The 11,476-nt window shown below is 37.9% G+C and overlaps 1 protein-coding gene across 2 annotated transcripts in view; it reads right to left on the bottom strand.

Annotated features, from left to right (window-relative positions):
• Window positions 1–431: 431 nt before the first annotated feature.
• Window positions 432–11,476, bottom strand: part of PPP3CC (protein phosphatase 3 catalytic subunit gamma) — a 102,383-nt gene continuing 91,338 nt past the window's right edge. Inside the window, exons 11-15 of one of the 2 annotated variants that reach the window (XM_032388986.1) lie at window positions 9,475–9,501; window positions 8,475–8,556; window positions 7,746–7,843; window positions 2,108–2,137; window positions 432–965 (exon numbers count right to left, since the gene is read on the bottom strand). In XM_032388986.1, the coding sequence (XP_032244877.1) occupies window positions 739–965; window positions 2,108–2,137; window positions 7,746–7,843; window positions 8,475–8,556; window positions 9,475–9,501 (464 nt within the window). In that variant the 3' untranslated portion in view covers window positions 432–738. The remainder of the gene's footprint in view (window positions 966–2,107; window positions 2,138–7,745; window positions 7,844–8,474; window positions 8,557–9,474; window positions 9,502–11,476) is intronic. The other variant, XM_032388987.1, reaches the window with a different exon arrangement.

Raw genomic sequence — 11,476 nt, 5'->3', positions numbered from 1 at the left:
GGACTTCAAAAATGAAAGCAAAAGGATCCGGGAAGAGTTAAGAAATCTCCGAAGTTCTAAGGGAAGTTTAAACCAATCATGCCCATGGTTGGAAGAAGAAATTTTGAGTCATTCTAAGAAAATCCCTCACTGCTTTTTATTTTGTCTTACTAGAACATGTTAAAAAGAACTGAGAGTTCAGAAGAAAGTAGGTTATATGGAAAACATTCTCTTGGCCCTCAAATCACTGGGTTTGGGTTATTCACTTAGAAGTTCTACTCTAATCAAGTTTTCCATAAGAAGAGAAGTTTTAGCCACTGAAATCTGAGCAATCTTCTTCAATGGCACCCTGTAGAAAGGGAAAAGAAAACCACCCTCTTATGTTTGAAAAACTATTATTAGTCTGAAATGAAAGATATCACCTTCCAAAAGAACAGGAGAAAACTCGGCTGGCTAGTTCAAGTCAGAAACCCAGGGTGGAGGTTTCCAAGGCCCTTTTATTAGGGGAAGGTTCCCCTTTGTAGCACAAGACTTCACATATGTATCAGACAATCAGATCAGTTCCTAAAAATTAGGGAAAAAAAAGGGAAAAACAAAACAGATGCACTTTTTATATATATTAAACATAAATTAAAAACAATTTATAAAATGGTCACCTTTCTTACAGCATAAATGCAGACTGAATTATGAATGCACCTCCAGGTTTAAGTTGTTAAAGTTGTTTTTGTTTTGTTTTCCAATAATAAATAAAATTTGTTCTTAAGTTTTGGATCCACCTGTGCCACAGCAGGGCTCTGTGTCATTATTGGCTCTTCTCCCCCTGTCGCTCCTGTGCACAGCGTTGGGTTGTGCAGGGGCCACCAATTTCACTGGCCCATCGGGGTACTGGCTGTCTTTTCGGGGTGGCATCCGTTCATTAATTCGGTCCAGACCTCGGGCTTCTTCAAAACTCCGGATCCTGTGCTGAAGCGAAAACCCTCTGATGGCTACAGGAAAACAGGAAAGGGAGGAGCTCGATTAGACAGCAAAGCAACAAGCTTAAAGTTTTTTAGCATACAGCAACCTTCTAGAGAAAACCATAGAAGGGTTGGAGCACATGTCTGGTGAAGGTTAACGGGCAATATTTGACTTGAATCAGCCTCATCTGAAGCTACTGCTTCCTTAAGGCCCATAGGGCAGTTGAAACTATGAAAGTGATTTTCACAGAAGCTCAATACAATTAATCATGACATAAGTATACCAGACAAATGGCTAACAAGTTCGTTCTGAACTTCAATACATTTGAGAAAGGGTTTCTTATGGGCCTGAAACATGCTTAATGTAAGACAAAAGGCAATACTAGAATAATAGAGCAAGCTAAACAGACTAGTTAACTTTAGCACAAACACCATATTGACCACAAAAAAAGTAATAAAAGAGCTAATCTTTTTTGTTTAGAAGGACAGTTTTTTCTCTTGCACAACCAGGAGCTGAATGTAAGTTAAAAGGCATCTAAAAATTAGCTTCTGGATATCTTCCTTCTAATGGAACTTTTGTATCACCAAGGAAAGGCATTCCCATTTTGAACCACCTTACTTAACAAAACAATTAAATTAATAACACAAGTTTATCAATTCCAATGATTTTCATTGTCAGATTCATAGATGATCTGTTACTTGAAATTTGTTTTCATAGAAACAGAGATAATTTAGCTTGACTGCCTTAGGACAACCTCAGAAATGAATCAAACTAAATCCTAGTCTACTTTTGCCTCTGCTCTTGATATCCTTTAGAATCATTAGATAAAGAGGCTGACCTGTTTGGGTCTCTAGTCATCACACATAAATCACTTCTATATGGAAGGGCTCCAAAATTAAACCATCTGATCCCTCATGACCAGTTGCTTAAGCTTCAACCATTGCATTAAAACTGACAGAGCCCAGAGAGGACTTTAGCTGTGGAGAGGGTCATTTAAATTAACACAAATACAGGACACAAAGGAAACACTTTGTGAGCATGCCTAGAAATATTTATTCCTTTTCTCACTGCTACAGTTCTGGTGATGCAATAATAGAAGATTTCAAATGTTGACACTTTAAAACTAGTAGACAGACACATGATCACATCTATCATAGGAATATGGCCATACCTTCCCGGGCCTCTACCGCTTCTACTGTGGCTGTAAGAGGCAGGAGCAGTGGCATGCAAAAATGAAGACAGAACAAGAGTGAGTAAACCAACAGCATTGCTGCCAGCACAGACAACCCAGGCTCCCACCTCAGCCTATTCCCATCCATAATAAAAGTCAACTAGTTAGAGAAGCCAGGATTACTGCAAAACACTAAACTGGGGGGAGATGTGAGGTGGGGAGAGTTTCTAATACTTTTAACATTTCGGGTGGCATGGGAACCTTTTTAGCTAATAGCATCTGTAGCTAATAGCATCTGTAGCTAAGACAATGGGTCAGTCAGGCTGACTATAAGAAACCAAGAGTTATATTGCTTTCCTAGTTTTTAAATAGCCAGCTGCTAATTTACTCTTTGACATTCACATATCAAAATAACTTGAGTCAAATAATTTAACATCACAACTGTTCTTTAGTTTCTAACAGCTCAGGTGGTATTAAATGAGCTGTTGCTGGGTCCTACACAAAATAGTTACTTAAAACTAATTCTTACTGCTCTTAAGCAATTTATGTGGGGTCCAACTGTCCTTTTTAATTACTTAATAAAAAAAAGAATGACCTTTGAATAACAGACTAGCATTTGGAAGGAGAGAAACATGGGTTTTAAGTGAATGGTTATTTCTTGTCCAGCGGTGGAGTACTAAACTGGCAAAGACATAAAACTACTCAATACCAGATACAAATTCCTGTACCATCTGGGATTAGAGATCTAGTAGAAGCTGCCATTTCCAACCCATACGGCTTCCATTCACTGTGCAGAGAGCAAGCCAATTACTAAGAGGGCCTTCTCCTTCAGTGATGGAAAAGGAAGTAATTTAAAAATTAGTGCCAGGTAAGTGAAGGTAAACTTCCTTGCATCATCTTTTTAAAGTAGTAAAAACCCTAATACATGAAAAGGTTACAGGCGTAGCAAGAAAGATCTTATTAGAAGGACCCTCTCAGTTCCTCCAGTACTGATTTTTTACAAGAAGTCAGGGAAAAATAATGAACAGGACAGTTTACTGTTCTTGAGGTTTTGTGTATCAATAAGAGAGGAGAAACCGGAAGAACTGACAGTTAACGTCCTATCACAGTGTGAAAAATGGAACCTTGGAATCAACTTATCAAGTGCTTAAATTTGTCAACCATCCGTAGGCCTGTGGTAAGGCACCGTCACACCCTCTCTAACCGCCTCAAATGGAACAAATGAACGTTCACAAGAAAACGACAGTGCCTTCAAACAGTACATCACTGCTGCTGTTACAAAGCTGAAGAACAAAGCATAGCCTGAAATTGTATACAGGCTGTTGGTCTAATTAGAGTTTAAACGCTATGTGGTAAAATCTGTGCAAGTGTTACACTGTTTTGGGTCCTTCTAGAATTGCTTTTTGCACCGGGTATTAAGATACCAGCCTGCATTAAGGGGCATTATATATAAGAAACAGTCACAAAAAAACTGAGAAACTGGTTTATTTATTTATATTTAATTTATGTTTGTATATATTTTTATTATATTTCTTTACTGAAATATAATTCACATACCATAAAATTCACTTGTTTAAAGTGTTCAATTCAATGATTTAATATAGAGTTGTACAACCATCACCACAATCTATGGTTAGAACATTTTCATCACCCCCAAAAGAAAGCTATTTACCTCCCTCATCCCTTTCTCTTAATCCTAAAGCCAACCAATGCCTGGTCTAGACATTTCATATAAATGGGATCGCAGAGTTTCTGATTTTAGTGACTGACTTCTTTCACTTAGCATGTTTTTTGTTTTTAAGATCTTATTTATTTATTTGACAGAGAGAGAGACAGCGAGAGAGGGAACACAAGCAGGGGGAGTGTGAGAGGGAGAAGCAGGCTTCCCGCTGAGCAGGGAGCCTGATGCAGGGCTCGATCCCAGGACCCTGGGATCACGACCTGAGCCAAAGGCAGACGCCTAACCACTGAGCCACCCAGGCGCCCCTCACTTAGCATGTTTTTAAGGTTTAGTCACGTTGAAGCATGTACCAGTACTTCATTCCTTTTTATGACTGAATAGTATGCTACCGTGTGAAGAGCCACCTCATCAGGTGATGGACGTCTGAGCCATTTCCACTTCTTGGCTCTAATGAAAAATGCTGCTGTGGATATCTGTGTACAAGTCTTTGTGTGGCTACGTTCTCATTTTTCTGGGGTGTATAGCTACAAGTGGAACAGCTGGTCATAAGGTCAATTGCACATTTACTCATCTAAGGAACTGCCAGATTGGTTTCCAAAGTACTGCACCATTTCACATTTCCACCAGCAGGGTATGAGGGTCCCAATTTCTCCACATTCTCACCAATACTTGCTACTATCTGTGTGATCACAGCCATCCTAGTGGGTGTGAAGTGGTATCTCATTGTGGTTTGGGTCTGTATTTCCTTAATGTCTAATTATGTTGAGCAAATTTTCCCATGCTTATTGGCCACTTGTATGTCTTTGGAAAAATGTCTATTCAACTTTTTTACCCACTTTTTAATTGGGTTGTCTTTTTATTATTCAATTATAAGAGTTCTTTCTATTTTCTAGATACCAGTTCCTTATCCAACGTATGATTTGTAAATATTTCCACCCATCCTATGGGTTGGGTTGTCTTTTCACGTTCTTGATGATGGTTCCATTTGCAGCACAAATGTTAATTTTGATGTAGTCCAATTTATAACTGATTTGTTTTTTATTTTATGGTCTTTGTGAATCTCGTTCGGTTCTTGGCACTCCTCTTTATTTCAGTACTAGGAAGCTTGGGAGTAAAATTTGTGGCTGTCTATTGGCTTTTTGTTTGTTTGTTTTCCTTTGTGCTCCAAATTCCAAGCATATTTATTTTACTTCAATGTGTTATATGTATACTATAACTTACTCAAATCCCTCTTGGAACAAGGTAAGACAAATGAATATTATGCTATAAGGCCATATGGGATATTGTTGGTTGAAAGTTCTCCAAGTAAAGTTAAAGGAACAATAAAAGGTCTTTTTTAGCTAATGCTCCAGTTTGCCAATGAACCTGTAGAACTGAGACTCTGATGGGAAAACGACAAATAAACTTAGTTTCTGTCAATAAGAGACATAAGAAGCTCTAAAAAGCTAGCTCCAACTTAGTTTTGTTCTTACGCATTCCTGAAGATGTCTATCAATTTCAAAAGCATCGATAAAAAATCCTATTTGATTAAAACACTCATATGCCAATTAGGAATGAAGAGAAACTATATACTTGGGACTGAGAACAAAAGGCAGACCAAAGACTATAAACAAACAAACAAATCTCCAAATAGCACATCCGTACAATTCTCCTTGTTATTCATCCCAGATCTGCTCTTTCAAGGTCCAGATTGAAACAACAGCTTTGTGGATCAGCAAGTTTCCAAAACTTTTCCAGTAAGGATGTAGAAGACTTTCCCTTTTTCTTCACCCATGGTGTTTCCTACTAATTGCAACCTGCCTCGTCAGAAGTGCTCTCAGAGTAGCTCACATGACTAATTACCAAACAAAGTAATGGAGGGAAGTATTTTGCTTACAAGAAACTGTACATTTATTTGAGAGAAAAATATTCAACCTGAAATAGTTTACTGATCCTTCCCACGAAACTAAAGAAATTAAGAAAATTAGTTATGTCCTTCCAAGGAGAAAATGTTCATTCCTCCTTCTAAATAGAATATTCCAGTATTTAATTTGAAAGAGAAGGAGGAATTCAATCCTACATAAAGAAAGGGGGGAAAAAAAAGGCTTATTCCTATTAATGACTATCAGTGGACTTACCACCAAAAGCAAAGGTTTCCTATAAGTAACGGGATGACAAGAAAAAAGAAAAACTTAAATAGAAACAATTTAATAAACAAGGGGGCAAAAAAACAGTGAAACTCTAGTTTAAGTTGTTAATGCTTCAGCTGCAGTTTTTGTGCCTAGAATTAGTCATCTTGCTTGACCAGATCTACGTCTATTCTGACAAACATCCATCTTTTCATTCCAGCGTTCCATAAAGCCCTCTCCTTACAAGCTGGCATCCACACGTGTTTTAGAACTGACACTCTGACTGGACAGGTGACTGTGGCACTGGAGTAGGATATGGCTCGCAGGCAGAGGCAAACACCCTCTCTGAGAAATTCTCACACCCAATATAAAACAGGCATAAGTGGGATGCCTGGGTGGCTCAGTCAGTTAAGTGTCCAACTCTTGATTTCAGCTTGGGTCATGATCTCAGGGTTGTGAGATTGAGCCCCTTGTGGGCTCCGCACTCAGCAGGGAGTCTGCTTGAGATTCTCTCTCTCCCTCGCCCCCCACTCGAGCACTCTCTTTCTAAAATAAATAAATCTTAAAAAAAAAAAAAATACATAAGTGAGACATATCATGTGCACAAATCTAAAGTGCACAGCTCTATACATTTTTATGTATGAATACACTTGTGTAACTACTACCCAGATAGTGATATAGAACATCGCCACTACTCCAGAAGTCCCCTCTGCTCCTTCTGTGTCAATATTCTCCCACCAGAGGAAGTGCCATTCTGACTTCTATTACTGTTTGGCTAGCTTGCCTATTCTTGAACATCCTATAAATCAGATAGTCTGTGCCCTTTTGTGCCTAGTTTTTTAGTTTACCATAATATTTGTGAGATTCAACCATGTTTTTGCATGTGTTCATAGTGTTATTTTTTCTCTGCTGTGTATATTCCATTGTAGAAACAGAATACATTTATCTACTCTACCATTGAAGAACATTTGGCTTTTTTCCTGTTTGGGGCTATTATGAATAAAGCTACGGTAAACATTGTTATGCAAATCCTTTGGTGGACATATGCATTTATTTCTTTTTGATATACCAGGGCTGGGATTTCTGGGTTATGGGGTAGGATATATGTTTTGTTTAACTGCCCAAGAGTTTTCCAAAGTGGTTGAACCAATTTACATGCCCACCAGCAATGTATCTAGTTCTATTCTCCATAAATTCACCAACACTTGGTATTGTTAGACTTTTTAATTTTAGCCATTCTGGTGAATATGTAGTGGTATTTCACTGTGGTTTTAATGTCTGTTTCCCAGATGAGTAACTATATTAAGCATCTTTTCATATGCTCACTGGCCATTTTGATACCCTCTTTTGTGAAGTGCCTATTAAAATATATTGACCATTAAAAAAATTGGTTGTGTTTTTCTTACTGAGTTTATCATTCTTTATAGATTCTGAATTTAAGCCCTTTGTCTGACATATGTATTGCAAAAAATCTTCTCTCAGTTAATGGCTTGGCTTTTCCCTTTCCTAAACATGTATTTTTAGAAATTCTTAGTTTTAATGAAATTTAATTAATTGATTTTTTTTCTTTTAAGATTAGTACTTTTTATGTCCTATCTAAGGACTCTATCTACTCTAATACTCTCCATACTTTTTTGGGTAAGTTTTATTTTTTCTTTTACATTTAAGTTATAATTAATTTTGAATTCATTTTTGTATATAGAGAGAAGAGTTAAGATTCACTTTCCCCCACATGGATATCCAATTGCTCTAGTATCATTTATTGAAAAAAGCCCTAATTTTAAATTTTATGTTGACTGCTGGGTAATGGGAGCACACCTTCCATGAAAGGAGTATTTCTCATACTCACCTGTCTCAATAGTCTGCTTTCCTCCTGAGAGGACACCTAGAGGGAGTGTCCCTGTTGGAGTCAGGCCCTTGAGAGTCAGCACACTCTCACTCTCTTCCCTGCAAAGGAAGGTGAAAGCCCTGCATTAATGCCAGGGTGTCTACTGCTCCGCAGTTCAAAGGCACTAGATGGGAAGTTAAGAAAAGATGCACAGAGATGGAGGAAAGGTTCTCCTTCTTCCTACCCCTTCCCTGACCCAATGGAAGAGATGTTTTCTGAAAGTATCCCAATTTTAAACCACTAGCAGATTCTTGTTTTTCAATTAGAGTTACTTAATAGCCAGGTACTGTTCTAATGCTTCCATTATATCACCCCATTTAATCCTCCTAATAACTGTGTAAGGCAGGTCTTGTTATTATCATGCTTTTACAGACAAGGAAACTGAGGCTCAAAATCATACAGCTAAGAAGAAGTCGAGCCAGGATGTGAACACAGGAAATCTGGCTCCAGAATTCACACTAAATCACTCCATTCACTACATCTAAGCTTGTACCAAATGAATGTTTGCCAAAACATTTCTAGTCACTTTAACATATAGGTCAGATTCAATGTGCACTCAGCTCTGACTCTGAAGACCTATCCAATCATACAAACTCCAATTCTAAAAAAAAAAAAACTGTTCTGAAATCAACTTCCAATTTTCTGTCAAAATTCTTTGATCCCACACTGCAATGACAGATTTATCCTTACCGCAGAATTGAAAAGACCCGTGCCATCTTCCCAATGGCTCTGATTTTATTCTTGATGATCTCCTTTCGAACTGTAGTGCCTCCTTCAGGAATACAAAGAATCAGTGAGTTAAAAGAATGTGTTAACTGGTTAGTTGTTAAAAATGCAGGATGAAGTATCTTTCTAAGTTAAAGAAATTGTTATTTTAAAAAAAGAAATCAAGGTCTAAGCTTGTTTAGACAAAGAAAAATCCCAGGAAGTTCTAAGGAGCAAGAGAAAAAACAACCCCGAAGAGGGGAAAAGCAAGATGAAAAAAATGGAGGGGGTCACAACAAAGACAGACTGGACAGACCTACAAGAGGTGGGAACTTATTTGTGGTTCTGAAATACAGAGCACAGTGAAGAATGAAACATATATGTGTCAACAAAGACAGTCGCTACAGCAAAGATCTCTTCTGAGAATGCTGTGGGCCACCTCAGAATGCGGGGTTTGGCCTGCCAAATGGCAAGTGACGATTCACCCAGTTGTCTTCTGTGGGCAAACACAACATAGAGCTAGCTCTCCTCAACTTAGTGAGGGCTGCTTTCATTCTATAATCCTCACTTACTCACAAACCGGTGAGTTATTTCCTACCATCGACAACTGTGCAATATAAATTATGATGGTGGGGAAGGTCTTTATAAAACACCAAAAATGTTACCACAACATTGTATGGCCTTTTCTCATCTAAGATTCAGGGAACAGCTCACACATGAGAAGCCAAGGTCCAGGCATGCACCAGGTGACCGCACTCAAAAGTCAGAAAGAGAAACGTGGCCTCTCCTTCCTCACCCCTCCAGCTCTCAATATCCTGCAGAATTATACAGCAGGTGCAAAGAAAACATTTACACTAAAACAGAAAGGGAGGATGGAGAGCCTGTCTGAATCACTCAACTACAACTAAAAAGGTCTAATAAAATTAATAGGCTATGGTGGGACAGACAGCAAGTATTAAGCTCTTAGCACATTTTAGTCAGATACCTTTCCGATAGCTTGAAATGTAGTGATCTTCAGGGAGAAGAGACACCAAGAAAAAAGGAGATGAAGATAGAATTATGGGAAGAGAAATTTAGGTTGACATGGAAGAGAGAAAAAAAATCAAAGTGAAATGCAATGAGAGAAGCAGGCTAACTACTATCTTTTATCAGCTCAGAAGAGACATCCTTGGTAGCATGATAGAGTATTAAATTACAGATTTCTTGTCAGCAGTTTTTCCATTTCTTAGAAGTTTATAGTTTTACATTAATTCACATCTATTGTCATCCAAAACACCCTATCCCCACAAGTCATGCAAATAAAATTGGACAAAGAAAAAGATATTATTTGGGAAACAAATGATGCTGAAAACAGGGAACAAAAACAAAGGGCAAAATGAACAGCCTACAAATCTCTTAATAAAGCCATATGTTTTTTTTTTACTTTTTTATTGTTATGTTAATCACCATACATCACATCATTAGTTTTTGATGTAGTGTTCCATGATTCATTGTTTGTGCATAACACCCAGTGCTCCATGCAGAACGTGCCCTCTTTAATACCCAACACCAGTAAAGCCATATGTTTTTGTTTAATGGAGTCACTATCTTCCTGTGTCTTTTTGGAGATATTATAGTCTTTCCCTTTTTCAGTTTTATATTTTCTTCAGAATCTCAAGTTCATTCACATTGCTTTCTGCTGTTTGTGTTGTTGATTCTCTTCGAGACTTTCCTGAGGTGGCTGGTAATCCTTGGTGTCTGCTTGTGATTGAGAATGGGGGCCTAAAAGGCTCTCCAAGTTGCCAGGTGGACCACTGACTGGGAGCTTTACAGGTAGTGATGGGGTGGGGGAGCTTTGTGAGGGAGTTCTCTTTATCAGTATTGAGGATGCACATGGCCACTCAATTCACCTGTTTCGGGCAAGGTATTGATGCCCTCAGTTGTATTCTTAACCCAGAAATTTTTAGTTTACACTTTTTTTGGAGATTAGCCTCCAGACCTGGAGAAGAGGCAGTTGCCCAGTGGCAACTAGGACAGTAACTGCTTTTCAAACAGCTTCCACCTAGTCTTATTTTAGCTCAGTGACCATCTCCCTCCTTCCCCCAACCCACAGTCCCCAATTCTAGAAACTGCTACTACCAATTTCTTTGCTTTTTGAGAATTCTGTGCGGGAACTCAGCATTCACCACTACTTTAGGTTTCTTGAATCAGCCAAGTGAGGAACATTAATTCGTTTTCCAGTTTCTAAAAGTTCCTGTAAAAATCTCCACATTTTTGTAGGTTTGTAACTTTTAAACTTTTTTATTGTTAAGTATGAGAAACATAAAGAAAAGTACACAATACAAATGTATAATGTCTCTCTGTTCCCAAAGACAATCATTCTCTTGACCTTTATTGAAATCACTTTCTTGCTGTTCTTTATAGTTTTATCATGTAAGCATGTGTGGATCCACAAGCACTATGGTTTTCCATTGTGTTTGAACTTTAGGTAATTGGAACAATCAAATATGTATTTTTGTATCTGGTTTCTTTTGCTCAACATAATGTTTGTAAGACTGATTTGTGTTTTGCCTGTTGTAGTTCACTGTCATTATTGTATACAATTCCACTATGAACACATATGCCATAGTTTATCCTTTTTACTGTCAGTGTTCATTTGGTCTGATTCCAATTTTTGGCTATTGTGAATTTGACTGCTATGACTATTCCTATGCATTTTTCTTTGCTGCTATTTCTGTGAAGTATATTACTAGAATTAGAATGCTCAGTTATTATGTAGATGTTCAACTTTGGACAACAGTTTGGCATTATCTACTAAAGTGGACGTACTAATTTATACCTCAGTGTATGAGCATTCCTGTTGCTACACATCCAGGCCAGTTCTTGGTGTTCTCGTTAATTCATCTTTAATTTTAGCCGATCTGGTGGGCATATAGAACGATCCACTGTGGTTTTAATTTGCATTTCCACAATTACTAATGTGAATGAATATCTTGTCATATCTTTAC

The sequence above is a fragment of the Phoca vitulina genome, unplaced genomic scaffold (assembly GCF_004348235.1).
Source record: "Phoca vitulina isolate PV1807 unplaced genomic scaffold, GSC_HSeal_1.0 scaffold53, whole genome shotgun sequence".
Taxonomy (NCBI): domain Eukaryota; kingdom Metazoa; phylum Chordata; class Mammalia; order Carnivora; family Phocidae; genus Phoca; species Phoca vitulina.
This window is presented reverse-complemented; position numbering and strand designations above follow the sequence as displayed.